The 27,686-nt window shown below is 35.9% G+C and overlaps 1 protein-coding gene across 6 annotated transcripts in view; it reads right to left on the minus strand.

The window, feature by feature from the left end:
* LOC129748746 (coiled-coil domain-containing protein 170-like) overlaps nucleotides 1–27,390 on the minus strand; it is a 38,825-nt gene extending 11,435 nt beyond the window's left edge. For 2 of the 6 annotated variants that reach the window (XM_055743473.1, XM_055743479.1), the window contains exon 1: nucleotides 27,048–27,390. In XM_055743473.1, the coding sequence (XP_055599448.1) occupies nucleotides 27,048–27,134 (87 nt within the window). In that variant the 5' untranslated portion in view covers nucleotides 27,135–27,390. Of the gene's footprint in view, nucleotides 1–3,528; nucleotides 4,081–17,023; nucleotides 17,035–17,105; nucleotides 17,228–27,047 lie in introns of those variants that run through there. The other 4 variants (XM_055743475.1, XM_055743476.1, XM_055743478.1 and 1 more) reach the window with 4 other exon arrangements.
* Between the last annotated feature and the right edge of the window lie 296 nt (nucleotides 27,391–27,686).

A 27,686-nucleotide genomic window follows, 5' to 3' on the forward strand; every position in this document is an offset into this window, starting at 1 on the left:
ACAAAAAATGTTAAAAATATAAGCTGATTACTTTTTTCTAATCAAATACATATTTATGGGGAACATGGCACCAATTGCAAGAAATAAATTGCAAGTAAATTGAACGATTATTAATTTTTCAAACTATATTTGCTGATTTTAATAATTTAAGAATTCAATTTACTTATACCCCTTTGACTTCTAAGGCCTCAATTGTTATTGATAACAAAACTATACAAAAATGAACATGACAAAAAATGTCGTTGATTTGAGTATTTGTCATTTTGATCATTTGCTTATCAAAGCGAATCGTGAATGAATGCAATACGGCTGTCATTTGTTTCGTGAGCAGCTATTTTGCTGGATTGGAAAATTATTATATTAATTAATTTTGTTGATGGAAGCTATAATAAGATTGAAAATATTAGGAGTATCGTTGGACACTTTTTTTCTTTGCTCCTTAACTTCTTTACTATAAAGAAGTATAAATTGTTTGGTTTCCTACATTATTAACGTATCATTTGGTAATAACATTTATTTAATATAAATAATTCTCGAGCTCTGACTGTTTTATTAAAAAGGATTTTTTTTTTATATATATTTTGAAAATTGGTTGTTGGCCACCAATTCCAAAATGTCCAAATAACATGATAAATTTATGAGTTCACCCTAAACTGTAGTTTCATAATTCATTTAGTTATAGTCAAGAAATATCAGGTGAGGAAACAAAATAAAGAGTTGTATATAATTGAAATGATTCAAAAACCTGGCTCGCGTACGTTTTAGCAAAACTTCTCATAAAGGATTTCAATTCGTCTCTACCGCGTTCACTAAAATTGATAGAACATTTTCCGTAACTCTTCATTTGGCATAAGAAAACTTTATAGATAAGAAAAATGTGTTTTAAGATATGAATTTGTATGAAAACATCAAAATATGGTGTCCCACGATAACCCACAAGCTACGATTTGCAAATTGGTTGGGTTCGAGTGACTTATTGATGTTTTATGAAAAATACCTTTTGCACATGAAAGTGTAAGACAAAATAAAGATCATAAGCATATTTTCATTATGAACCTTAGATTTCCCAGCGATGCGATATGTGGGTAGATGTTTAATTATGCAAGTAATTTTTTTGTCTAGTTCATTAAAAGAAGCAAATATGCTTACACAAGTAAACAACATATAGAAACATATCTGGCGTGAGCTTCCATTACGTCGTATGAAATATCTTAAGAATTCACAGAAAATTACTGAAAAAGTTATCTAAACAACTTAAAAATTGGTATTTCACATCAAGAAAATCTTGTCCAGGCTACAAATATTCTAAAAGGAAAAAAGTTGCGACTAGTTAATGTCAGTTTTTGGATTTTTTTTATAATAACACTGTTCGTTTACATTTTGTTTCATACGACGCACACAGAAGTATTTTGCTCCAAATCCTGGCCAAAACCTCAAAATAAAAATTGAAAAAAATCTATTTTTTTCAGGTTTTTCGGTTGATAGATAGTTGTTGCATATTAGGTGATAAATTCATGTATTTGAGGTGTAATTTACAAAATATTTGTGTTCAATATAGTGATTCGAACGCGCAGGGTTTTACTCTTTTAATGTGTTGTTGAATGTTGATGGAAAAACCATGAAATTGTGTGTTATTTGAAGAAAACAAAATAGCTCGGACCTGAAAACAGAAAAGAAATACAATATCAAAAAGAAAAAGTTTGATTCTTGTACTTACCACCGGTCTAAAATCTTGCGTTCGGGCATCAGAAGCTTTGTAACCGTGAAACAAAGAGAAAGCTCTCGAAGTGGCATAAAAGTTCAAAAGCCATCATGAAAAGCTTGGGTGATGAAAAATAGTGTTTTTCCAATTGGAAATCGAAATCATCAATCAATGATTCCCCGTATGCTGTTTCACTCGGAAGTCCTTAGCTAAGTATTCTTTTTTTTTTTTCAATTATTTGAGAACTTATTGAACTATTTGGTGCTTGAAGTGCGTGCTAGTGAAATGGCTTCAATATTTGTTAAATTTACGAATACGGACGGAATGAAATAGCAAAAATTCATTCGTGAATTATTCGTAGTGATGGTGTGTTAATTCCATTGACAGCACGCGAGAAAAGGACTATTCGGAAAAGGCCTAAAACTCACCACCAGATGGTGCTTGTGCATGTTTTAAATGTGAGCGCTTTCACTATTGCCACCGTTTCTCAATCCCTAATATTTTAGGTTGCACATTACTTTAAAAAAATGGATACTAGCCGGAAGATGGGATATTAAGATATTTCCAGTCGTTAATTTTGCAAAGCCCAAACAAAATTGTCAATTTAACTTCAAAAGATCATCAATTTATAGAAAAGATGAAAAGATTTTGCATGTGTTTGTTTTTATATTTAAGTCGTAATAATTGAATAATTCGTTATAACTGTTTCATCAATAGATAGGTTTGAAACGGTGCTATCGCATGTATTATGTATGATGAATTCACAGGAGCAACCACTACAATACGATAGAAAACTTTTTGGAAATATTTACTTCTTCAAAAATGATAACTTGTATTGGAATGTGTTATTAAACGTACCAAAAAAAAGGTTTTTACAAAATTGGTCCCATTATCTTATTTTATTAACTATTGTATTCACATCATTTTTCAAAAGTTTTGGAAACACTGATGAGCTAAGGTAGCGTTGATGTTCACCCATGGCGCGAGTGAAATGAGCTTTTTAAATAAACTAATATTTATTCCACAACCAGATGGTACTAGTATATACACGACTCATTGGAGCTTTTCACTACAATAATCGAAACGTTGTCTCGTTTAAATATTATTATCGAAGAAAAGTACGCAATAGTAGAGTTTAGAGTAAAAAAACAGTTCATTGAGTGTAATGTCTGAGTCTGAAAGGCTTTCTAATGGTTCGCTAAAATAAGTTTCGATTCGCTGAAAATGGTATTTCGTTTTGGAAAGACAATTTCATAGACGACTTGCAAACAAATGAAAAGCTACTGAAAATAAACTGACTGGAAAGTATCTTTATTGGATTTTTTTTTTTATTTTAGATTAGTTTACTTTGTATGTATGAGCAAAATATTTAGGAGCAATTTTGGTAGAATGACATTTAACATAATTTTGGAGATAAGTTTTAGATTTAATATTGATAATGAATCATATTCAAAGACAAATAAAACCAGGATGACTGGTTTTTTTTTGTTCAGCACTTCCAAATCAGAATTCAGTATAAAGATAAACGGAGGAAGTAGGAAAAGGAACAACGAAATAGTTTGTAAATGTTCGTTTATTTTAAGACTTTATTTCGACAGTTTTTGCAAGCTAGTTAATAGAAATAAATGGTGAACTTTTGAAATAAACCTACAATTTATTAATTATGAAATAATCGATGCATTAACGAATATGAATACAAATGAACATCAGTTGATAAGTACGCTAAAAAAATTAAACAGAATTTTGAAGCTTCTCATTAGGCCTGCATGAAGCCGTTAGGATTTGTAAGTGTTAGGATAAATTTTGATTTTCAAGCATTGTTTTACCTTGGTTCCAGCTGCTCGATTAGAAATGTCCGAATCCTTCCGATTACCGTTTCCGTTGAGCCTTCGTTTCGTCACGGTTCTTGCAGTGCTGATTTTCTTTTCGGGTTCCAAATTGCCAATCCACAGTGTGTTCGGTACACAAGAACAACTTTTATTTTACCGTACTTTAATCTTCTATCCGTACTAACAATCCGTACTAACAATCTAGTTTTAAGTTTAGATATAAGTTTATTGACCGGAGAACTACTTGTTTATTCCACTGAAGTTTGATACAGAGTGATTTTATTGGCAATCAGCTGTTTCCTCCTAAACTTGCACCTAACTGCAGTTTACTTAGATGTAATTGTATGTGTGATGTTTATGAATTGAGGGGTGTTCAATAAAAATGTGTTACAAATGTAGTGAGATATGAGTGTATAACAGTTTTGTGAACCTAGTTGCCAACATTCCGGCCTCCTTGAACTTGTTTCAATATCTTAACTACTAAACTAACGATAAATTTGTTCTTACTTCTAGCAACACTTGCGGCGAGATAGACTTTACTGGTTTTGCCATTGCTGAGAATGACACAACAAAACAAAAACAAAACAAAATCATTTTTGCACAATTGAATCACAGATGGTGTCAACTTCATCAATTGGTAGCGGACATAATCGATAAGCTGATCGTTTGTAGACTCCTGTTGCTGTCTTAACCGTGACTACCCTGACAACGTCGTCGTCTCCTGGATGAACCGCAACGATCCTGGCAAGTGGCCAATTGAGTGGGGGCAGATTATCTTCTCGAAGTACTACGACATCTCCTACCTGGATACGATGAGGGCGGCGAATCTTACTATATTTTTGTAGCTCGGTGAGATATTCTCGGCTCCATCGATGCCAATAATGCTGGAATAGCTGCTGACGTTGCTGATAGTGGGTGAGGCGGTTAGTGGGTACGTGTCGGATATCTTTGTCGGGTAAATCGGTCATTCGAGATCCGATGAGAAAATGTGCCGGCGTGAGAGCGTCTATATCTGATGGGTCATCTGTGAGGGGAGTTAAGGGTCTGGAATTTAAGGCGGCGCTGATCTGGACTAGTAGGGTGGTAAAATCCTCGAACGAGAGCTGACGTAAACCAATTACTTTTTTGAGAGATGATTTAACGCTTTTAACACCTGCTTCCCAAAGACCACCAAAATTGGGAGCCCTTGGGGGAATGAATCTCCAGTTGATTCCTAGCTGTCCGAGTTCGTTTGATATTCTTTCCTGAGTTTTGCTATTGCCAAGCATCTCATACAGCAGTCTTAATTCTTTGTTTGCCCCAACGAAATTTTTAGCATTGTCTGAATGCATTTCGGAAGGGATACCGTAATGTCCAATAAACCTCCTGAAAGCAGCCAGGAAACTGGATGTGGACAAATCGCCAACCAACTCCAAATGTAGAGCTTTTGTCGTGAAGCAGACGAAAACAGCGATATAGCATTTTGGGCTGGCTGCTCGACGGTGGGGTGGTTTCAAGAAAAAAGGCCCACAGTAGTCAACTCCAGTTATGTGGAACGGTTTGTTTGCAATGACTCTTGTGGACGGTAATTGGCCGGTTGGTTGCTGTATGTTAGTTGGGTTTGTTCGGAAGCATTCTCGGCATTTTCGCAAAACAGATTTCACAGCTCGTTTTCCGTGAATTGGCCAATATTCTTGACGCAACACTGAAAGAGTTAACCTGTGGCTGCCATGCATGGTTCTGACGTGGGTGTATTTAATGATTTGGTGGGTAAAAGGATGGGAAGGTGGTAGGATAGCTGGGTGCTGAGTATTGTAGGACTCGTTTGAATTAGTCAAGCGACCTCCAACCCGAATAACGCCTTCGCGATCCAAGAAAGGGTTGAGCAGTTTAAGCGAAGATTTTGTAGACACATTGTGTTGCTTTCTCAAAAGCTTAATTTCTTCTAAGTAATATTCCGCCTGGACTAGTTTAATTACAGCTATTTTTGCAGCTAGCAATTCAGGCTCCGTAATTGTCGAACTTTGACACCGCTGGGCATTTTTTCTGCTGTTCTTTGCGAACCGCAAACAGAACGCAACAACACGCAATAATGATATCAACGTAAGACCACGGGTGAACAAAGAATTAAGTTGTGGGGAAACTGCGGTCGTGTTATGTATTAATTTGCGCTTTTCAAGTTGCTCTTCTGCAATTTCTTCCAAAAAGGCTTTAGAGGGCCAGTTTTCCTCAGGTTCTTTTAGCCACGTAGGACCAAATTTCCAAAGCTCACTTTTAAGAAAGTCTGCTACATGTAAGCCGCGGGAAACGAGGTCAGCAGGGTTCTCCTTTCCAGAAATATGGTTCCACGGGAGACCGTATGTACAGGATTGAATGATGGAAACACGATTAGCCACGAAGGTGTTCCAGGTGTTCGGCTGAGCTTCCAACCAATGAAGAACAATTGTAGAATCGGACCAAAAAAAGGACTTTGCATTGTCCAACATCAGGGCTTTGGAGATCTTAGTGAAGAGTTCAGCTGCTTCCTTTGCCGCGCAAAGCTCCAACCTAGGTAAAGTCAACCTTTTGAGGGGGGCAACGCGAGATTTGGCTGACAAAAGTTCCACATGTACTCGTCCAACAGCATCAATTGTTCGCACGTAAATGCAGGCACCATAGGCAAGCTCCGAGGCGTCTGCAAAGCAGTGAATTTGAACTGCTGTAAACTTTGATATAAATGCAAATCTGCTTATTCGTAGCTGTGGCAAAAGGCATAACTCTGAGTAGAATTTTTTCCATTTTTGCTCCAAGGCAGGAGGAACTGGTTCATCCCATTTAGTTTGAAGCAAAGCAAGTTCTTGCATAATTATTTTGGCCACCACAACAACAGGAGAAATCAAACCTAATGGGTCAAAAAGCTTGGCGATTGCTGACAATATCTTTCTTCTTGTCCACAGACAGTTTTCCGATACAGGTGCATGTACGAAACGTAATTCATCCGCGCCTGGGTCCCAGGTAATACCAAGGGTTTTAACTTCAGCTTCAGGGTCTAAATCGAATGTTATAGTCAAGTCAGTACCAATCTGTTCTGGTGAAAGTCCAGCTAATACCTCAGGCTTATTTGAACTTATCTTACGAAGATGAAACCCGCCTTTTTTCATGATAGACATGAGTTCATCGCGTAGAATCAACGTGTCCTCAATTGATGAGGCTCCGCTCAAGCAATCGTCTACATAAAAATCTTTCTGCAACACAGGTTTGGCATTGGGGAAATTTTCGCCTTCATCTATGGCTAACTGCTGAAGGCATCTGGTGGCAAGAAATGATGAAGGTGTTAATCCATACGTCACTGTTTGTAGCTCGTAGATATCCATTGAATCTTGATTGGAAAATCTCCAAAAAATTCTCTGAAGAGATGTATCATCAGCATGGAGGCGAATTTGTCTATACATCTTCTCAACATCACCTACTAGAGCAACCTCATGCTTTCGGAATCGTAGTAGGAGACTGAGTAGATCATCTTGTATAGAAGGACCCTTTAGAAGACAATCGTTCAAAGAAAAACCGGTGTCTGTACGTGCAGACCCGTCAAACACAACGCGAACTTTCGTTGTGGTGCTTGAGTCCTTGACAACAGCATGATGTGGCAAATAATAGCTCTTACGGCTATCGTTTCCATACAATTCAGCTGCCACTTCACCATCCTCTAATTTTCTCATATGTTTCAGTTCCAGATACTCCAACATAAATTCATTATATTGACGTTTCATTTCAGAATTATTTTCCAATCGTTGCTCCAATTTTAAGAATCGATTCAAAGCTAAGGTTTTTGAATTCCCTAGCATACTTTCAAAACCAATCCTTTTCGGCAATCGAACCAAGTATCGTCCTTCTGCATCTCGCTCAAATGTTTGTACAAAATTTTCCTCACAATCTTTCTCTTCTGCTGTCCACGTAGGTCGATCTTCATGACTTTCTACCGCCCAAAAACGTTCAAGTTGCTTTTCCAAATTTTCAGAATTCGTCGCAACGTTACAAATCACCGAAGTTGTGTTTGGGAGCTGTGCTTTCCCGGAAACCACCCATCCGAACACGGTCTCTATTAAATAGGGAACTCCCGCACCAAGTGAAATTCGTTTCATTTCATGTTGATACAAAAAATCGTAAAAATGTTCTGCTCCGATCAATAAATCAATTCGACCACTTGTATTAAAACCCGGATCTGCTAATTTGTATTCTGGTGGGATATTCCAATGGGACATAGAGATATTCGTGGAAGGGAGATCAGTTGTAATCCTTTGCAGAACCAGACATTCAATTCCAATAGAGAAATTAGAAATTCTAGACCCAATCTTTGCAGTAACAGCATGGCGCGCATGCATTTCGGCTTGACCTACACCACACACTGGAACATTGATCGATCTGCGTTTCAATTTCAATGACTGACAAAGCCGTTCGCTTATAATGTTTGCCTGTGATCCGTTATCGAGAAGAGCCCGTGCTAATATTTTTGACCCATGACAATCATATATCTCCAATACCACTGTTGACAGGAATATATTAGATGAACTTCCTTTCACACCCACGTTAAACGAACCCAGAGAAAGATCATGCAATGCATCCTTAGCTTGATTATCATCCTCAGGTGTTGTAGAAACCAGTTCATTTTGGATGACAGCATTGTTTACTGCAGTGGATTCATTATCTGACTTTGAAAACCCTGGATGAATAAGCGTATTATGTTTCTGATTGCATGAGCGACATCTAAATTTGGAGTTGCAATTCCTTGCCCAATGCCCGCCTTTCAGACAACTGCTGCATAATCTTTTTGCATTGACGAAATTCAAACGATCCTTTAAGCTGAGTTTCAGGAAATTATCGCATTGAGATAAATAGTGAGACTTTCCACAGCATACGCATGACCAATTGACCTGCTTAGAATCTTCAGTTCCTACATGTACGCTCATATGTTGACGACCGCTAGAACTGCGATTGTACACCATTCTAGAATTAGTGGAATTTGAAGAAACCGCCTCCAAGACCCTCGTTCTCTTTTCCAAAAAATCAACCAATAATGCAAAAGATGGTTCTTCTAGTGTTGCTGCATGATCTTCCCAGAGTTGAAGCGTATTAACATCTAGCTTTGAGCACATCCAAAAGGCGATCATTGCACCCCAACATTCCACCTGTTCACCCAATTGTTTCAGAATTTTCAACCGTTGTTCAAACTCATCCACCAAACCATGAATAGCTGAAGCAGAACCCATTTCAATCCTTGGATATTCCATTAGCGCTTGCAAATGCCTCTTCTTCAGCAGCTTTTCGTTAGAATATCTTCTAGTTATCGTTTCCCAAGCAATTATATAATTTTCATTGGTAAGTGTCAATGAAGCAATTAATTTTGCAGCCTCCCCTTTCAGGGCAGATTTCAGATAATGGAACTTCTGTACCTCACTCAGCTCCACTGAGTCGTGAATCAATGAAACAAATGTAGCTTTAAACGATAGCCACTGCCGATAGTCTCCATCAAAATCTGGAATGGAAATTTGTGGCAAACGTACTCCAGCATGCAAACCCAACGACGTATTTCGCCCAATCGTGTTGTCCATATTCAAAACTGGTGTGGCATTTGGAATTTTTGCTAACAAAGCCGTCCGAATTTCGTAATACATGTTTTCAAACCTCGATGATGCTTCAAAATTAACCACCTCAAGCTCATCTCTTTCATCTAACACCGCAATTTCGTCTTGAATTTCCTCAAATGCATCCCATTTCGTCTCTAGTTTTTCCAACCGCGATTGTATCTGTCCAGATTGCTTGACAGGATCGTAAGCTTCCAAAAATGAAGAAAACCTCTTTAAAGACCCAAATAGACGCTCTCTTTTCTTTAATATTTCCTTAATTTTGTCCCCCGACATGTTTACGCAACCACTATCAACCCAGCTAACGATGGCGTGAGTATGCGACCGAAAATAAATAGAAAAGCAGGAAGTACCTTCTAGGATTTATGTAAAATTTGGACAGGCACTCACCTGAGGCCTGTTCACAAAAGGCCTTGTATTTTTAAAAGATAACTTCCGCCTCCACAATAGAACCGATGATGACCGCCTCACACAGTTATTTGGCTCTCAACTTCCGCAACTTCAGCTTGTAGTTGACCCAGTCTCGTAACGATGTAGCATGCAAAAGAGGCACAAAAAAAGATCCAGATAGCACCATCCAAAAGTTGTATGGTTGATAGGACAGGCACTCACCTGAGGCCTGCTTAATAAAGGCCTTGTATTTTTAACAAAGAATTTCCGCCTATTCAACAGACCCAATGTCGCACATGAAAAATCTGAGGCCTGCTTATTAAAGGCCTTGTATTTAATAAATTAGGATGGCCTTTTTAAACGAAGCTCGAACTATATCCTCCGATCAAATTTATAAGATCCGTTGCGTTGATGTCCGGTTCCGTACCATGCAATATACAAATCCAAAAAAGCACCCTACGTTGTGTTTTCAATGCTTGGAATAAAACTCACCAATGATCCACTAAACAAAGGCCTTGTATTCATAAGCTTTACTCCCGCTGTACTCTGATCAACTTCAGCTTCTCTTCAGCACAATAGCGTCAGAATTATGCTAAACCCATCCGTCTGCCATATCGTCATAACTCGTAGCATAACATGAAATAAAGGCACACCAGAAGCACCATTAAACAAACCAGGAATTATCGGAATGCCACTCACCTGTGGCCCAAAGATTCTAGGCCTTTATTTTTTTTATCTACGATGTCCAAACGCTTTGAATAATCCCGCAGCATAAATCCAATTATCATCCAAATATGGCGATCCTTTTGTTCCAGAAAAACAATGAAGAAACTTGGCGCCAGAATCCGCGCTTGGCTTGGGATCGAATTTTAAAGATGACCACTAAACGCAGCTGACCATCCTGGTCACGGCACCAATGTTTTACCTTGGTTCCAGCTGCTCGATTAGAAATGTCCGAATCCTTCCGATTACCGTTTCCGTTGAGCCTTCGTTTCGTCACGGTTCTTGCAGTGCTGATTTTCTTTTCGGGTTCCAAATTGCCAATCCACAGTGTGTTCGGTACACAAGAACAACTTTTATTTTACCGTACTTTAATCTTCTATCCGTACTAACAATCCGTACTAACAATCTAGTTTTAAGTTTAGATATAAGTTTATTGACCGGAGAACTACTTGTTTATTCCACTGAAGTTTGATACAGAGTGATTTTATTGGCAATCAGCTGTTTCCTCCTAAACTTGCACCTAACTGCAGTTTACTTAGATGTAATTGTATGTGTGATGTTTATGAATTGAGGGGTGTTCAATAAAAATGTGTTACAAATGTAGTGAGATATGAGTGTATAACAGTTTTGTGAACCTAGTTGCCAACAAGCATGAATGTCCGAAAACTGTGCAATTTGGAAAAAAAACAAATCCGAATTAAAAACTCATGACTAGCAAATTAATATATTCGAACGATATAGAATTTATTTAGAAAAATTAAAATATTCATTTACTTGTTTTTTTTTATGTTTGAGGTAGGTGCAGTAGAGTTGAAGATCGGTTTGACTGCTAATACGAGTGCCTGTAATTGTTTTTACTCGGTTTTTGCGTGAGGGTTTTTATCTTTATCCATGTTTCAAAATAAAATTTGTATGGAAGTATGGAAGATAGCGATTACATTTTTTCCGGTTCGAATAACAATAGTCAGGACGGCAAACGATTAATGAAGACTTGTGAACTCAAGTAGTGACAATTTATAGGTGCCAGACATGTATGCTTGACGTGTCAAGTTTTCCTAGTTTGATTTTTTTTTTTCTAAAATTCCGGATTGATGATTGTTTTATTTAATAGATTTTGCAAACCAATAGCTTTCGTTTGTGTGAAACGTATCATTATAAGGGGTTTATTAAATCCAGGAAAACCATCAATTCGTATCATTCAGGTTCAATTAAAAACTAAAATTCAAATAATAGAAAAAAAAGAAGAAAACATGAGATACTTTTCATAATTTGGTCTCTTTTAACATTGAATTGGTTGAATAGAGTGAATCTGAAAAGCTACCAAATGTTTACAAGATTAGAAGAAAATATGACTTTTATCGAAGAATTTTATTCATTAATTCATAGTGTGTTACAATCAAAATTTAAAAAAATCATAAATTAATCTATGTTTTCCATAGTAATCTGGCCTTACTCAGTATGAGAATCATGAAACAACCCCAAGAATATAAATTTTTAGTAAGGGATGCATAATTGTTATCATCAACGAGGAATGTTAACAAGATTTTTTTTTCTTTCAATAACTTTCAACACACTTAAATTTTCACCAGTAACCATTTTGCCTTTAAGATAGTAGGACAATTGGATGCCTTGAAAAGATCACACTAGTCAAAAGTGTCTCCAGATCACATCCTTTTACCCACTCCCCACAATAAAATTATTTGCTAGGATGCAGAGGTGACCTCGGTCCTAAAGCACGAATTATTTCTTTCATCCCTTTCTCTCTTTTCCAATCTATCTATTGACTACTAGGACGTGGCCGGCGCCGTTATTGATGATTAAAGAGAGAGCATCAGTTTTGGGCATTGTGACTGAGCTGTCAGTCCCAGACACCATTCATTTGACCTTTGAACAAAATTGGTGGCCTCGGTCAATCACGGAGTAGCAACCATTGGCGATGTGGAATTCGTTCTACTAAGCCACGCCTGCGATCATGGGATTAGAAATGCATTTTATTCAATATCATTGCTAGACCAATAAAGAGTTTCTATAAAGTATACTGAGGAAGTTCAACGGCATTAGGCAATATTATATTAATACTTGTTGATTAAATAAAGCATTTCGAGTTCAATGATTAAAGGTGGATGTGAGTAGTCAATCAAGCTAAGCTAAGCTAAGCTAAGCTGATAGATAGTTGTTGCATATTAGTATTGTCGACTTTAAACCTGTGGAATGGTGAGTTCGTAATGGCATAACTCGAAACATTGATGTATAAAAATTATTAACTTTGTCTTCCAAAATTTGGCGTAAATACGTACAATTACAGGCTGCGTAACACGCAGAATAATGTGACTATGAACCAAATTCCTTCTACAATTCTTAAGTTTTAATATGACCAATGAATTGTGGCTGAAATTGCGATTATTTCTTGATAAACGCATGTAGTAGAGAAGCTAAACAAAATAGTGCAATGTTTTCGAACAAACTTATATTGTTTTTTACAAATAAGTGTTAAAGTTAATTTTCCGGGCTCCGCCGGGAAAAATTTCACATACCACACGAATACTTTGACTTCCTTAAACATGTCCAAAAGAAAAATCGTGCGCACACTTGCGCACTCGAGCTATTTTCAATTTTAAAATTTAAAAATTTGAGCGATTTTTGTCCCTAATTTATTCCAGGTAGCGAGCATGTCATGCATTTACTTAACAATAATTACTTTACAATAATTTTTTTATTCGTTTCATTTCAATCTACATATGTTTAATTATTTGCCATTCAGCTTGAGGAATGCAAAAGTGAACAGTTGAGAACACTTTCAATTTTGCTTTGAAAAACGATTCCAAACGACTAACACTCTTTCTGCCATGATAATTAACTAACAACCCTTTGCATACTATTCATGTGGCTCCGGAGGTGCTTAGGGGAATAGGGTGACCTGGTATATCTCAACGCAGTAAAATACCATTTTTTGTTCGTAAGGCAGTTTTGTCCACCTTGTTGTCCAAAATCGACCACAAATTGTAAGAAAATTAAAACGAGGCTCTGAAATATTCCTACCATGCATTGCATGTTTTGAACTGAGCTTATCGAAAAACACTAATTTTGCTTAGGAGTAAGTCAATTTTCGATAGTTTTGTTAGTTGCCCTCCAGTACCCATATAGCACTTAATTCATCCAAATTTTGGAGCATAATGTGATATTATCATCAAACAATAAAAAAAAAACAATAATTATACCATGACTAAAATTAGTATTCTTACCCCCGCTCAAAATCAAGAACCTCTTTTTAATTAGATTCACTGTAGTGCTTCATAGATAGAAGTTGATACCCTTCCCTGGGTGTCTGGAAGGGCTCTCCGACACAGTTTTTTCTTCCATTCCATGCGAAATGTTTTTTGATAAACTTAACATTTGAAATTTTAATCAAATTTTGATGAACAATTAAAACGAGTCAAGATAAACAATCTCGATTTCAAAACCTCGAAATGTCATCCAGGTTCAATATTCTATAAAGGTTTTTTTAATCCACTTGTTGATAGTAATTTAAAGTTCGAATTTCAATAAAGTTAGGCCAAGCTTATCTGATTGTCCGGATTGGCCAGATTTTTTCAATTTCATTTTTCAATTCAAATAGTGCACTTAGAATTCTGTATCTTAAGCAAAAAAAAGTTATTTTTAAACAAATTTTGTCAAAATAAACATGAACGATATTTTTGGAAGCCTGAAATATGATTCCAAATCGGCTTATATGTTTCGATATAACAAAAACAGTTCTCGAGATGTGTTTCTTCTTAATTTTAATAAAATAATTGGAGATTTGCATGGATATTGGCTGGGTTTTTTGGGTAAATTTTAAAACGATATGCCCAAATTTTACAAGATTTAAGGATGAAATAGTCCGGAATTGACCAGCCAAGATACATGCGGAAAAAATATCATTCAAGTTTCAAGATATTGTTCTTGAATTCCAGTTAAAATATCGTTTGTTAAGCAACCTGATTCGAATCTTGGTTTTGCATTTCAAACTAAAATAAGATGGATTATCCGTATTCGCAACTCATAAATTCGGAATATCAAAAGAATTTATTCTTAATTCAAACTATTTTAAAGATTTGGATTTAAAATTTTTATCCTCAATTTATATGCTGAGTTGAAACATATGAAAGTTTCATGAGTCCAACATTGAAAATTCTAAAACAATTTATTTCTAATTCACAAGTCCTCTTATTTCAACTGTGCTTGTGGTTAGAACAGAGTCATCCAAAAACAGTTTCGGAAGAATAAGCTTCCAAAAATGCTCCAAGCTCCAATTATTTAAATTGGGTTGAGCTACCACATGTTATGGGAACTAACTTATGATCAACACTGATAAACGTGGTTTTAATGCTACTTCCTACTCCTAAAAGGTAACTTCAACAGGAATATTTATTGACTAACTGTTAGCTCTGTAGAACTTCTGAATTTTATTAATGGTTTATCAAAATTAAAACTATTATTAAATTTCAGAGTTACCAAACAATTGAGAAAAGTGGTTAAATATTGCTCGAAGTTCTGATTTCGTATAATATTCCTTACACTGAATAAAGAACACTATTCAGTAAGAGTATTCTTTTTAAAAAGTTGAAAAATCACCACATTAACAACATATCTGTTTCTTTTCGAAATCCGTTCTTCAATTCGTACGTTTCCCGGAAAATTTCCACAAAAATGTCGCGAAAACTGTTGCTGATTCATGAGAATGACGCTTTTTCGTTACATGACTAACCGAAATTGTATACCCACGATTTTCTAATTGCCTAATTGCCCGTCTCTTAAAATCCTGTTGTGGAATTTTTAATTCCAATCCGATGCATCATAACGTCAATATCTAAAAACCATAAACAGTTAATATGGACGACTCCTTTTGCAGACCCTTTACACCAAATTTGATACCTCAAATCGATTGCCCGTCCCTTAAACTTCCCAGGTGGCTATTTACCTAAATATAATAAATAATATTGTCAAAATCGCAAAAATAGTGATGAGATAGTATGGACGACCTATTTGGCCGACCCCTGCCTCAAATTTGGATTATTCGAATCAATTGCTCGTCCCTGATGACTCCCGTGTGCCAATTTTAATCTCAAACCAATAGGGGAGAATTGTACAAGACGCACCAGTTAAGCATAATTGCTATTTACAGCGATACCCATCATCTATGAACCAAATTGAAAGTTCACGATGATTTAGTGATCACATTTACATCTTATCAAAAAGAAATAATATGTTAAAAACACGATTTTGGTAACATTTTTGTGAAAATCTTAAACAGCCAGAAAACAAGTCACGGGGTAGAACGCCAAAACTAGTGGACAGAACGCACCATACCGGATGGGTGGTGAGAAATGGAACAATGGTTATACGGAATATAGTAATTCATACATCAAATTTTTTATTACATGTTCATCTTATTTTTGCCAATTAACCATACTTTGGCAAAAAATCATTTATTATTGCTTAATTTAACGAAAATTTTGCTGTTCAAAATTCACTTTTTTACATCCTTAAAGGTAAAACGCCTTCAGGTAGACAACGAAATTCAATTTCTTGACTGATATCGCGGCAAACATGGCGGCAGATAATTTTTTCGAGTCAAATATTGGTGCACCTTTTTAACTCCAACAAGGACGAAATTTGTTATAACTATGCATTCTTATCGAAATTTGGGAGTCAGCAATTAAAAAGAAAGACATTTTGATTCGACATTTGGTTTTTCTCAAAAGTTAACAGCATTCAAAATTTGAGCCTAAAACACGTGGTTTTGCTGGCATTCTGCCCCAATTTTGATATAATTAATTTTAGTAAAAATTTGTGGGAAGTTAGTGAAATATGATGAAATACTAATAGTCATTCGGAAGTGAATACGAGTGTTATAACGAAAAGCTGCAGTTGGATCAGATAGCGCAGACTGGTTTACCATAAAACCTTATATGTCAACCATAAAAAATAACAAGTTTTAGGCAGAGTCTATTAATCCTTCTGTTTCTAAAAATTAAAGTCGTTTTTGTGAACTTTTCATCTAAAAAATGATGAAAAAGCTCATTTGCTACAATAAAAATGAAGAAAAACACCATTCGGAGCCAAAGGTTATTGTATTTTTGAGAAAAAATGGCATGGGCCATTTTACCTCGCTGGTGCGTCTTGTACAGTTCTCCCCTATATGATAACGTCAATATCACAAAACCAGGGAACATTTTATAAGGACGACCCCTTTTGCTGACTCCTTACACAAAATCTCAGAAAATCAAACAAAAAGTTTACAGAATGAACACATGTAACAAAACGAACAAACTTCCATCGATCACACCTAAAACAAATCACAACAGCTTGTGACCGCAAGTCAGTTATAATATTTTTAAAGTGTCTCACAACCCACTGTATCTATCTATTTAATTAGTCTCTGGTTTGTACTCAATTTCTGGTCTTGTATCACGCGTGAGCTTGATGAGCTTGTTTTACCCTAATTCTTATTACCTATCAAATATCTTAGTAACGTAGAATTTCATCAGATTCACGTGGATGGTTGATCAAGCTCTTACAGTAATTTTGAGGATAAATTACCACCAGAGATGATATTGTGGATGCAAATTTGAAGATCTGTTTGCTTGCACTTGATTTTCTATAGAACTATGAACGGTTTTGTTCATAATATACATTTTTAAAATCGAATTAAATAGAGATATATATTTATTTTTTAATTCCCACTGTTTCTTTGTTTTTTTTTTTTAACAACTTCATTGATCAAAAGTTCTGCTTACGAAGTGTAGCTGATGCAGTCACTTTAATAAAAATGTGAACCAAATATCCCCTGCAATTTTTTGTCTTCCTAACTTAACTCACTTCCCAAAACTGTTATTCACTGATTTTTCATTGTTATTCCTTAACAGAGATTTAATCCAATGAGGCTCAGACATATGCAGTATAATTTCATCATATCAATAAGCACTTTTAATCACTTCGGTTATTCCACTAACAACGACTAAGCGATGCGATTTTCCAACCATTCCCGTTCACGACCCGACAAAACTGAGGAAAGTTCCTTCAACGCATTTTCAGGGACCTCACGGGAAACTTCTGTTCCTGTTGGATTCTATTCTGCCTCAACACTTATGGTATGATTATCTGCACCACCGACAACCTTCATACAATCCCTTTTCTCCCCGAACCTTGGAAATGCGGAAAAGTTTGATTCAGAATATCGGAATTTCGCACACAAATACATTCCAGGTGCCCTAGTTGGGATAGACTCGAGCCAGTGGGAAATGCATAGACGACGACGTCCAGGAAACAAAAAACGGATAGCAAAATCAAACCAAAACAGTGTTATGGCGGGAAAATTCTGACTAGGCTGTTTCCATTTGAAGTTTTTTTTTATCCTTAGCAGTCTAACCGACATTTCCACAAATCAAAACCCTCGAAAATTGGAAATCGGGAGCAAACCTGTCCATGGATCGGCTTTATGACTTTGCAAATCGATCACGTGCGATTCCGGGGCAAAATTGGGGGCACCAATCAAACATTTGAAGGTTCTTCCTTGTTGCGCGAGGGGGGGGGGAAGAGATGATGTCGTTACAAATTTGGGTAAGGTAGATAAAACGTGGTGGCCCTAAGTAAGTGAGAAACACAATAATCGAACCTGTAGGCTTCAATTTTTTTCTGTCTTACTATTCATGACTCCCCATTGCGAATTGGGGAGCACAAAGGAAGCTTCTCTTACATTTACAAGTTGGGAAATTCATTCAACATACTCGAAAGCCTGGGTGGGAAGAGAAGTTTTTCCTGGCTTTCACAAATAGACTAAACAACGGTGTAATTGTCATGGCAACCACCCTGCGGTTGACTCTAGGTGACGAGTGCTGGATTACTCCAAAGTTAAAAGCTCGAACTCGAATGTGCTGCTTAAACTTCGAATAAAAAACAATTCTGACAATGTTGAAAGTCATTAACCTTTCTTATTTGCTTTTCGATTGAGTTATTTTTCGGCTATACAGGAAATTGCACGCCAATCATCGAAATCCATTGTTTGTTAATCGTTGAACATGGAAAAATAAAGTTAGTAAACCAAAATCAACAATTCGGGAGCTCAATCGTTTTCATTGAATGATGTGAGATAGATCGATTCTTTTAGAGTAAGTTTACTGGTGTTGGAAAAAAGTGGTAGAAATTTGGACATTATGAAAATTTTACCATGCAAACATGTTTTCAAGATCTTGTGGCGTTGTATTTTTTTACAGCACTGTTTCTATTTCAGCCGTATGTGATAGAAATATTGCTTATTTTTGCATTACAGCATGCGAAAATACAACACGTGATGTAGAAAAATTTGAAGGCCAAAGATCTTGAAAATGTTTTTGCATGTCAAAATTTCCAAAATGTGCAAAAAATGACAAAATTTCTACCACTTTCCCCCAACACCAGTGAACTTGCTCTTAAGGATCAAAACAAAGGGATAGAAAGGCTGATTAAAATGAAAAACTAAGCTAATAAAAGCTAGGGGAGAGTGGGGTAACTTGGGCCAATCTGATATCTCAGATATGTGTTGAGATAAAAATCTCAATCCAGCTCATCGTCGTCGCTATGCTTAAGCATGTTTTTCCATATGTTGTTGACTTGTTTACATATAATATGCTTCATATACTTGGGCCACATTTTGTGGGTTTTATTAAGCCACCTATATTTTGATATTTTTATACTCATTCAGAACTTATAATACGTTTTTCTTATCTGTAAAGTTTTCTTATGCCAAATGAGGAGTTATGAACAATATTTAGTCCATTTTTACCAATACGATCTGTGGTGGATAGAATAGGAAATATTAAAATTAGCGGGATATAGAACTAAGGTTGAATATTTAAAGTTTTGTATTTGTAAAAAAAAATTAAAAACTTTGATGTGTAATTTCGAATCGTGTAGTTTAGTTTCAAGTTTAAATGACTGGGATGAATTGAGTGTGCATTCATTGAAAACGTTAAGCAAATTCATTCTTTCAACGATGTTTGACGATAGCGGTTTGGTTATTTTATATCGTATTGTGTATGTGAAAATAAAAGTGAATATGATTGCGAAGAAAAAAGTCGTTCACCACACGATCGAGACGAACATAAATCCTATATAAGGAATATTGCCGAAACGTTCACGAGCCAGGTTTTTGGAACTATTCGATCATAAACAACTCCCTTTTTTATTTCCTTATCTGAAACTGCTTTAAAATAACTAAAAGACTTATGAAATTTCCCTTTATCTAGTCAATTTGAATTTGTTGGCCCATAATACCCCACAACTATTCAAAATCCAAAATAATACTTTTTTAAAAACAGTTAAAACTCAGGGATATAAATTTATTTAATTTTTTTTTTCTACGCGGTATGAAATTCGTCGTTAACGTATAGAGCGTTCAATATTTTCGCTAAAAATTCGTGTTGATTCGCGCAAGACGTGCTGGAAAACCGTACCCATGGCATTAAACCGTGTTAAAAGAAGCCGGGTTAGAAAAACGGAGCAAAATCAAACCGCGTAAGAAAACATAAGTGTATTCTGTACAGTTTGTTTTATTTATAAAAAGACAACTCAAAACAAAAAAAAATCGAAAACTTTTTTACAGATTTTCAGACTTTTTTTCAGATTTTATTTTCCATCTTTGATGGGCCATAACTTTTATTATACTTAAAATAACGAATTCAAACCTGTTGAGTTTTGTTATTCGAGTTAAAATGTTATTATTTCACTGAATCAATAACTGCAATTCTCATTTAAGAAAAGCCATGCATTAAAGGGTAAAATTTTAGTCACTTATTCTGACTGTTTAAACTGACCAAATGCGAAATATCTCGGTTTAAAGCTGGCGGCGAGTGAGCTGTATTTGAAGCATAACTCAAATATTATAAATTAAACAATAAAACTTTTCAGCGCTTTTTTGGCACAGAGATTTGCAAAATTGCCATTACAACCTCTTCCATGGGTGTAATGATTTACTGATTGTTAAATCTTCTCATTGATACAAACGCTAAAAAAAGTGTTTATGAACGAACCTATCTTAAAACTTTAAATTTTCATGAAGTTAAATTCTAAAGAGAACAATAAAAAACGTCCCCAGCAAACATGAAATCGCATTGAAAATGATAACTCAAGTCATTAAAAACGTTATTGTGAGTCGTAATTCCAACTAACGCAAGCAAAAGTTCGTAAAAATCGTTACACGAACTCGGATTAAATAGTTTAAATCGGATATGATAAAAAGTCCGCCATGTTTGCAGATTTTGAAGACGATTTCGTTCCTTTTTTACTCCCGCGTGGGACAAGTGAGAGAACCTTTGATGTTCTCTCTGCGACCAGCAGTGCAACCGGATTGATAAAAGTCAGATGGTGTATTTGCAAGAATTGCCCAATGACAGAAGCAGCAAATATTGTCGCTGGCAACGGTTCGTATGTGCTGAGAGGAAAAACTTGTACTCTCTTGTACTCTTACTATGTATGTATATTGCCTCCACTTTGGTAGGTAAATGCTGTTTTTTCGAGTTTCATACGATTATTCTACAATGCACATGAAACGTATAACAGAGTTGTTGAGAAATATACCTACAAAAATGTTTGCTGAGTCGTAGTTCTACGAAAACCTTATGGTTTTGGCTTAAATACAACTTCTTCAACTTTTTTATATACCCGTAGAAGAGGTTGCAAAAAATCCCATACCTATTTAGCAAATCTCTAAGACGAAATGTACTGAAATGTGCACTGTACAAAAGATGATATGGTTGAAAAGCACTTCAGGCATAAAGACTCGAGCTCCCAAGCCAAATGCTGAATGTCCACTACATTCGAACAAAAAAAAAAGATAAACACTTGTAGGGATTTTCATCCTATTGGATAATTCATCACATAAAATAAAATATAGTGAGAGTAGAATAAAAATTCTATAAAGTTTTCGAAATATCTTAAAGCACCGCTTCAGAATTATAGTTTAAGAACTGAAAAATAATGCTTAAGATGAGTCATTTCTACCTGCTGAATGAGATTTTTTTTCAATGGTAAAAATTGTAGCTGTTTTTTTATGGGTAAATTTTTACGCATGATTTAGCAATCAAAATCTTAACTGATTTTCAAGATTGATTGGAAAATCAATTGATTTCAGGTTTCAAATTTTGTTTAAGGGGTCGTCCATAATAAAATTTCTGTTGAACAGACATCCATCAAACATCTTCCAGGTGACGGAACCAAACAAAAGATTGCCGAGATGTATGATGGATTTTTTCATCGTCGCTGGTTGGCAAGGTTGCCAATCACCAGCGCGGAAACATCGGATTTCAACGGCATTGTCAATAAATTGAGATAAAAATTTGCACTCGGGAGTTTTTCGGGACAGACAACCGATTTTAGGTACCAAATTTTGTGTAAGTGCTGACCATTGGGGTCGTCCATATTAACTGTTCACTGTTTTTGCAATATTTACGTTATTATACACAAGATTGAGATAAAAATGAACACAAGGACGTTTCAGGACAGAAAATTGATTTCTAATATCAAATGTTATGTAAGGGATCGGTAAAAGGGGTCGTTCATAAATACTTTTTACTGTTTTTTAAAGCACGGTTTTCGCAACATTTTTGTGGAAATGAAATGGGAAAATGTGCTAACTGAAAACGGGTTGAGGAAAAAACAGCTGCGTCTTTTATGGTGATTAATTTTCAACTGTGGAATAAGAATACTTTACTACAAAGGATTTTGTTTATTTAGTTTAAGGAATTGTTTGAAAAAATTAACCTTAATTCTTCTTATTTTTATATTTCCGTAGCGAAACGAAGTTCGGACGGTACACACAAAATTATTTTGAAATTAAATAGATGGGATTTTTCACGTAAACTAAGCTTTTGTTGGATCACATCGACACTACGTGTGAATTGTAGTTATTATTTTGCCATCTAATTAAAGACTCGTGAACTTCACGTTAAATCTAAGTGGATGAGTAAATTCCTTATTCAACCTGTTTTTTTTAGCGTGTAGCTGGTACTGCTGCGATTCTAATAAGAATGAAAATGGAATTTAACTTGTTTTGTTGCAGTTCCACACAAATCCGGGAGAAATGTCAACAATTTTATAAACAATTTGGAATGTTGAAAATTTGGAAAATTTGGAAGGTAAGTCGTCGTAAATTCCGTATTTTTCTCCAAAATTTGCAAAAGTGATCACGAAACTGTTTTTGCTTCAGGCTGAAGAATTTACTATCGGATTTCGTTGGTTTTGTGCTGAAATCTGATAGGAGTGTGCAAAATCCGATATGTATCATCGGGTAACTTATTCATTAAGATAATAAATGATCAATTATTCACATAATTTTCTTTTCTACAGGATTACTAAAATGGACCATGATGAGGTACAAGGCCACCAGAGTGGGGATTCCCTTTAAAAAAAATACTGGAGTGTTAAATGTAAGTGTTAACCGGCTATATCGAAAGAAAAAATAGTAATAAAATCCGTTTCCAGAAAAATTTCTGTTTTTGTAATTTTTTTTATTACAGCAAAAACAAAAATAAGAAACAAGGATAAAAGTATCTTATTTGCATTCACATTTCACGTAGTATTAATCATCACATCGCGTTGAACTCATTAAAATTTCACGTAAGTCGTAGATGACTTTCATGCATGCACCGATTCTTATGAGGGGCCCTTCTACATATTTATTTCGTAGGATCTACATACGTGAAAATTGGATTATTTTTTGTAGTTTTTCACGAAATCGCTACGTGCAGATTATTTTGCGTGTATCAGCTTGTCTTCTCTAAACATAAAAAGCCATTTCTGTATGTTTGTTCGTTTGTTTGTTTGGCTTATATACACTGCTGGAAATAAGTTCTAAGGAAATCTTTTTCCATTGAGATTCATATTGTAAATTAGTTTAATGTATCGCCGCATTTCCCGCATTAGATTATAAACTTTCAGATCTCAGCATGAGTAATGTTTTGCCCGCGTCGCGTATTAGTTATTTTGTTTGTTATTTTTTGCTGCCAGACGTGCTGAGAACAGTAGCGTCCATTACCAGGGGGCTCAATAGAGCTTTTGGGTATGGAGGAGTGTGGTGGGCCGCTACAAAAAAAAGGTATAAAGACAAGCTGTACATAGGGAAATTTGTACTTTCCTGTGATTATTCAATTCAACACTTGTCCACGGTAGATTCATAAAAGAATGCCATATCTTAAAATGCAGTTGTTTCACAAGATTTATGCATCTTAAAATAATATGCTCTAAAAATGGATTTTCGTGTTGGAAAAACGTATAAAGACAAAGGCTATTTTATTAGAAAAACACGTTTTTATTGATCTGATTTCCAAAAACAAAGGACTTTAATAATGTGGAGCATCGCCTTTCTTGGCAATGACTTCTTGAATGAAGCTTTTCAAAACGCTCGGATCCAGATTACACCATTCGTCCTGAATCGTCATTTTAATTTGTCCAGCCGTTTCATAACTTCGTCCATGCTTGAAAATGTTACGGGAGAAAAGCCCCCAAACGTTTTCGATCGGATTTAGATCCGGGCTGCAGACTGGCCACTCCAAAAGAGGGATGTTATGAAGTTCCAAGAACTCTTTCGTAGCCATGGACGCATGGCAGGCAGCATTGTCTTGATGGAAAACCATGTTTTCTGCCGTTCCAAGCAAGACTGTCTATGTGTTAATTTTCAAACAAAAACACAATCAAGTATACTTTGTTCTGAACTTATACGAAATTTTCATCGAGGTGGTTGTCTCTATGTTGATAGTTCTACGCAAGAATGTCATACCAGAGAAAATTCTATGAAAAATGCTAATTTTATCAAAAAATTCTCTTAAGATGAGTTTAAATTGTTGAATTTAATGTTATTTACTGAAAAGAACACTAAAATAGCGAGCGGAAGAGGAGCGAGAAGCCTTGAGTGTTTTATGCAGAGAAATTTTCACAAAACACATTTCGGTAGGCACTACTTACAGGATCCATACTCAACCATACATTTTAATAAACAAAGAGGAACGTATTATTCAAATTACGCTATACCTGAGTTTTTGGGGAAAAAAAACTTTACGAGATAGATGATAGAAAAATTGTAGCCGTGTGACAGTTTTTCGTAGACAGTATGACATCGGTATGCGGTATGTGACATCGGTATGCATTCTGATTCTACGCAAAAGTGTCACACTGAGCAATTTTGACTCCAATTTGATATTTTTTTCTGTAGGAAATGTATTGTTTTGGCAGAAAACATTGTAAAATGATTAACTTGAACTGTTCCCTACGAAAAAACTGTTGGTTAATTTTTAGTTTAAGAGAAACATTGGAAACACAGCTGATATTTCTATCGCGTTTTTCTCGTTTGCACGTTTTTCTACATGGGACAATCTTGCTTGGAACTGCAGTTTTCGCCCATAACATTTTCCGAAAATGGAGCAAGAACTTCTTCTAATAGCTGGCGATACATCTGTGAGTCCATTCGGGTAAATATGAATCAAACAGGTGTGTTTCCAGCTATGCTTTTGCCGGCCAGCGTTGTCAGATTGAAAACCGCTCAAGTCCGTAGATTTTAGGAAAATCGAAAAATGTACCTACTGATTTCGGCAAAATTAAACTTGATGACCTTTTTTTTGGTCGTCAGGTAGAATTTTCAGTTATCCGCAAAATCCCTGAAATTTATTCGATAATCGGTAGAAAATCCGTAGGAAATGCTAAAAATCCGTAGATTTCGAGCATCGATCCGTAAATCCGTAGAAATGCAGAAAATCCGTAGAACTACGGAGAAATCCGTAGATCTGGCAAGGCTGCTGCCGGCCCACCAAAGTTTCGTTTTTCTCTCGTTGGCCTCTTCTGCCTATTGTCGTACCAGCGGCTGCTAATGCCATCTGGCCCGTCTAGGTTGAACTTCATCTCTTCACTGAAAACCACGTTTGACTACTCTTGGTACTAAATTGGTACTTGTACTTTTGGGCAAAAGCAAAACGGGCTTTTTTGTGACGAGGAAGAAGTCTTGGTACAGGCGTTGTTTTGGTGGAGGAAATATTAGGATCGTCTTTGAGAACTTGCCGAATCCGACGCCCAGATACTGTCAGCTTCATCTCCGCCTTGATTTCCTCAGAGGACAGCTTTTGGTGGACCGCCAGTCGATTTATTACCCTGTGACACCTCGGCGTCAGGGAAGATGGACGTCCACATCGCTTTCTTGTGACATATTTTTCGCCTAGCCGCAGAGTTAGTAATACACCACATCCTTACTCCTACCAATCCTGATACCGATTTCACGCAAGGTTAGCTCTTGTTCTCGAAGAGTATCTACTCTTCCCTTGTCAAATCGCTCAAAGGGCTATTTTTTGGCATTTTTTCCGAAATATCTTATAATATGTGAAAACCTTCGAGATCATATTCATTTAATCTTCATTAAATTTACACTCTCATTTTTCTAGCAATAGTTCTCAGCTCAATTTGAGGATATTAAATTTTTTAAAAAGGAAATGTTTGTTAAGGACTTAGGTGTAAAAAATTTAGAATCGTTCAGCCTTTCAGGATGTTAACCGAATTTTTTTTCCTATATTCGATAATTTTATTCCTGAATAGTGTCGTTGTACAAGTATGTGAACTTGCTTTACAGCTTCCAGTCAAAATAACACAAGAAACTTCCGGACATTCGATTCAGCACATTCGTATTCTTTGCAGAAACTTCCACATTTGGACATTCGATGAGATTTTTTTGTTTCAAGTAGAAGCGCAGCCCCTCTCTGATAAATCATTTCATACATTTTGCAAAATCGATTCACACATATCAGCAAATATATGGAGCTGTAAAACTCCAGTGTGATTTTCACACACCCTGCAAGATCAAAATTCACACATTATTTTAAATAGCAAACTAAGGAAAAAAGTGTGCGAAATCACAATCGCTGTGTTTGTTTTCAGTTAAATTTCTTGACCGTACAGCTACACGAAAAATTTCACCACACCCATTTCTCGTTTGTTAAATTATGTTAACAGGACATGTGAACTGTCACCACAAAAGGAAATTACGTCATAGTGGATTGACCCATTTCACTGACAAATCATTTCACACATTAGTGTGTGGAATTTCACACATTTTAGAAATATGTAGACCAACACAATAAATGTGTGAAGGTACTGCTGCACATTAATGGAAAACACTCTTTAAGCAAACGAAATTTGTGCGTTTCACACATTATGCAAAAAGCGTTCGAATCGAGAAAAGATCACAACAGTTTAATTTAGGTAAGCGGGAGGTGATAGTTAAATTTATTTTAAATCATTTGGAAATAAAAATGACAATATTTGCAATTTCAATGTTTTTTTTTTAAAATTAATGCTAGCATGATTGGAAAACATTGATTCAATTCAAGTGTTGACTTGAGACGGCGATGGGGATGGTTCTTTTCTTGGCTCGCACAAAACTGTTGGAGACAAAACAAACACAGCGATTGTGATTTCACACACTTTTTTCCTTAGTTCGCTCTTTCATATAATGTGTAAAATTTGAACTTGCATGGTGTGTGAAAATCATACTGGAGTTTGACAGTTCCATATATTTGCTGATAATGTGTGAATCGATTTTGCAAAATGTGTGAAATGATTTATCAGTGTTCTGTTTAATAGACAAGCAAAAGAGTCGTTCATCTTAACTGTTCAATATTTCAAAAAATGCATCTCAATTGGCGATAAAAAAAAACCCTTCATTACATATTAAAAGTTTAAAGCAAAACGGAGTTCATACGGGAACAGCCAGTTACTGTAAAAAATCACCTAATCCATAGATTAATGTACCTCCTCTCCTCCACAAAGTATGTCGAAGATTTCCCAATCCTGCTCACTGTTCCCGGAACCCTCCTCGTCCGGTTTCCGTTTCGACATGTTGATTGTCTTCTGCTGCTGTTATTTGAACTTGATGGTAGCAAAAACCTAACCATAGACACTGAAACACTATTATCAAGATCTTCGGCTGATCACGCAGCCACCAAAAATCCTTGATCCAAACCTTGCTGCTTTTCTAATCTCAAAATCAACACTATCATCTTCTAACTTTCGCTTCCAATTCCACTTATACAAAAATTCACTTTCACAGCCAGTTTAATACTGAATCATCGAGCAACTAGCAACCTGAACTTCGATTGCATCGATTCAGGAAGGAAAATGTTTTAAGTTTTTTTTTCATTTCCTCAAACAGCTCCAAGGACAATTTGAACAGAAACATGAAAAACAGACAACCAAAAGCAAACCCGGTTGCCTATACACTGGAAGGCTTAAAATTAGTAGAAGAAACTTTCTGAGCCTGTTTCCTTCGTGCAAGAATTTCTGGCGCAAAACTTCTCCAGCTAATTCATTAGATTATTACCCGGTTTGAGTGAAACGAATATAGCTAAACTGAAACACGTCCCTCGGAAAACACTGCATGCAAATAACTAT

Source organism: Uranotaenia lowii, chromosome 2, assembly GCF_029784155.1.
Source record: "Uranotaenia lowii strain MFRU-FL chromosome 2, ASM2978415v1, whole genome shotgun sequence".
Taxonomy (NCBI): domain Eukaryota; kingdom Metazoa; phylum Arthropoda; class Insecta; order Diptera; family Culicidae; genus Uranotaenia; species Uranotaenia lowii.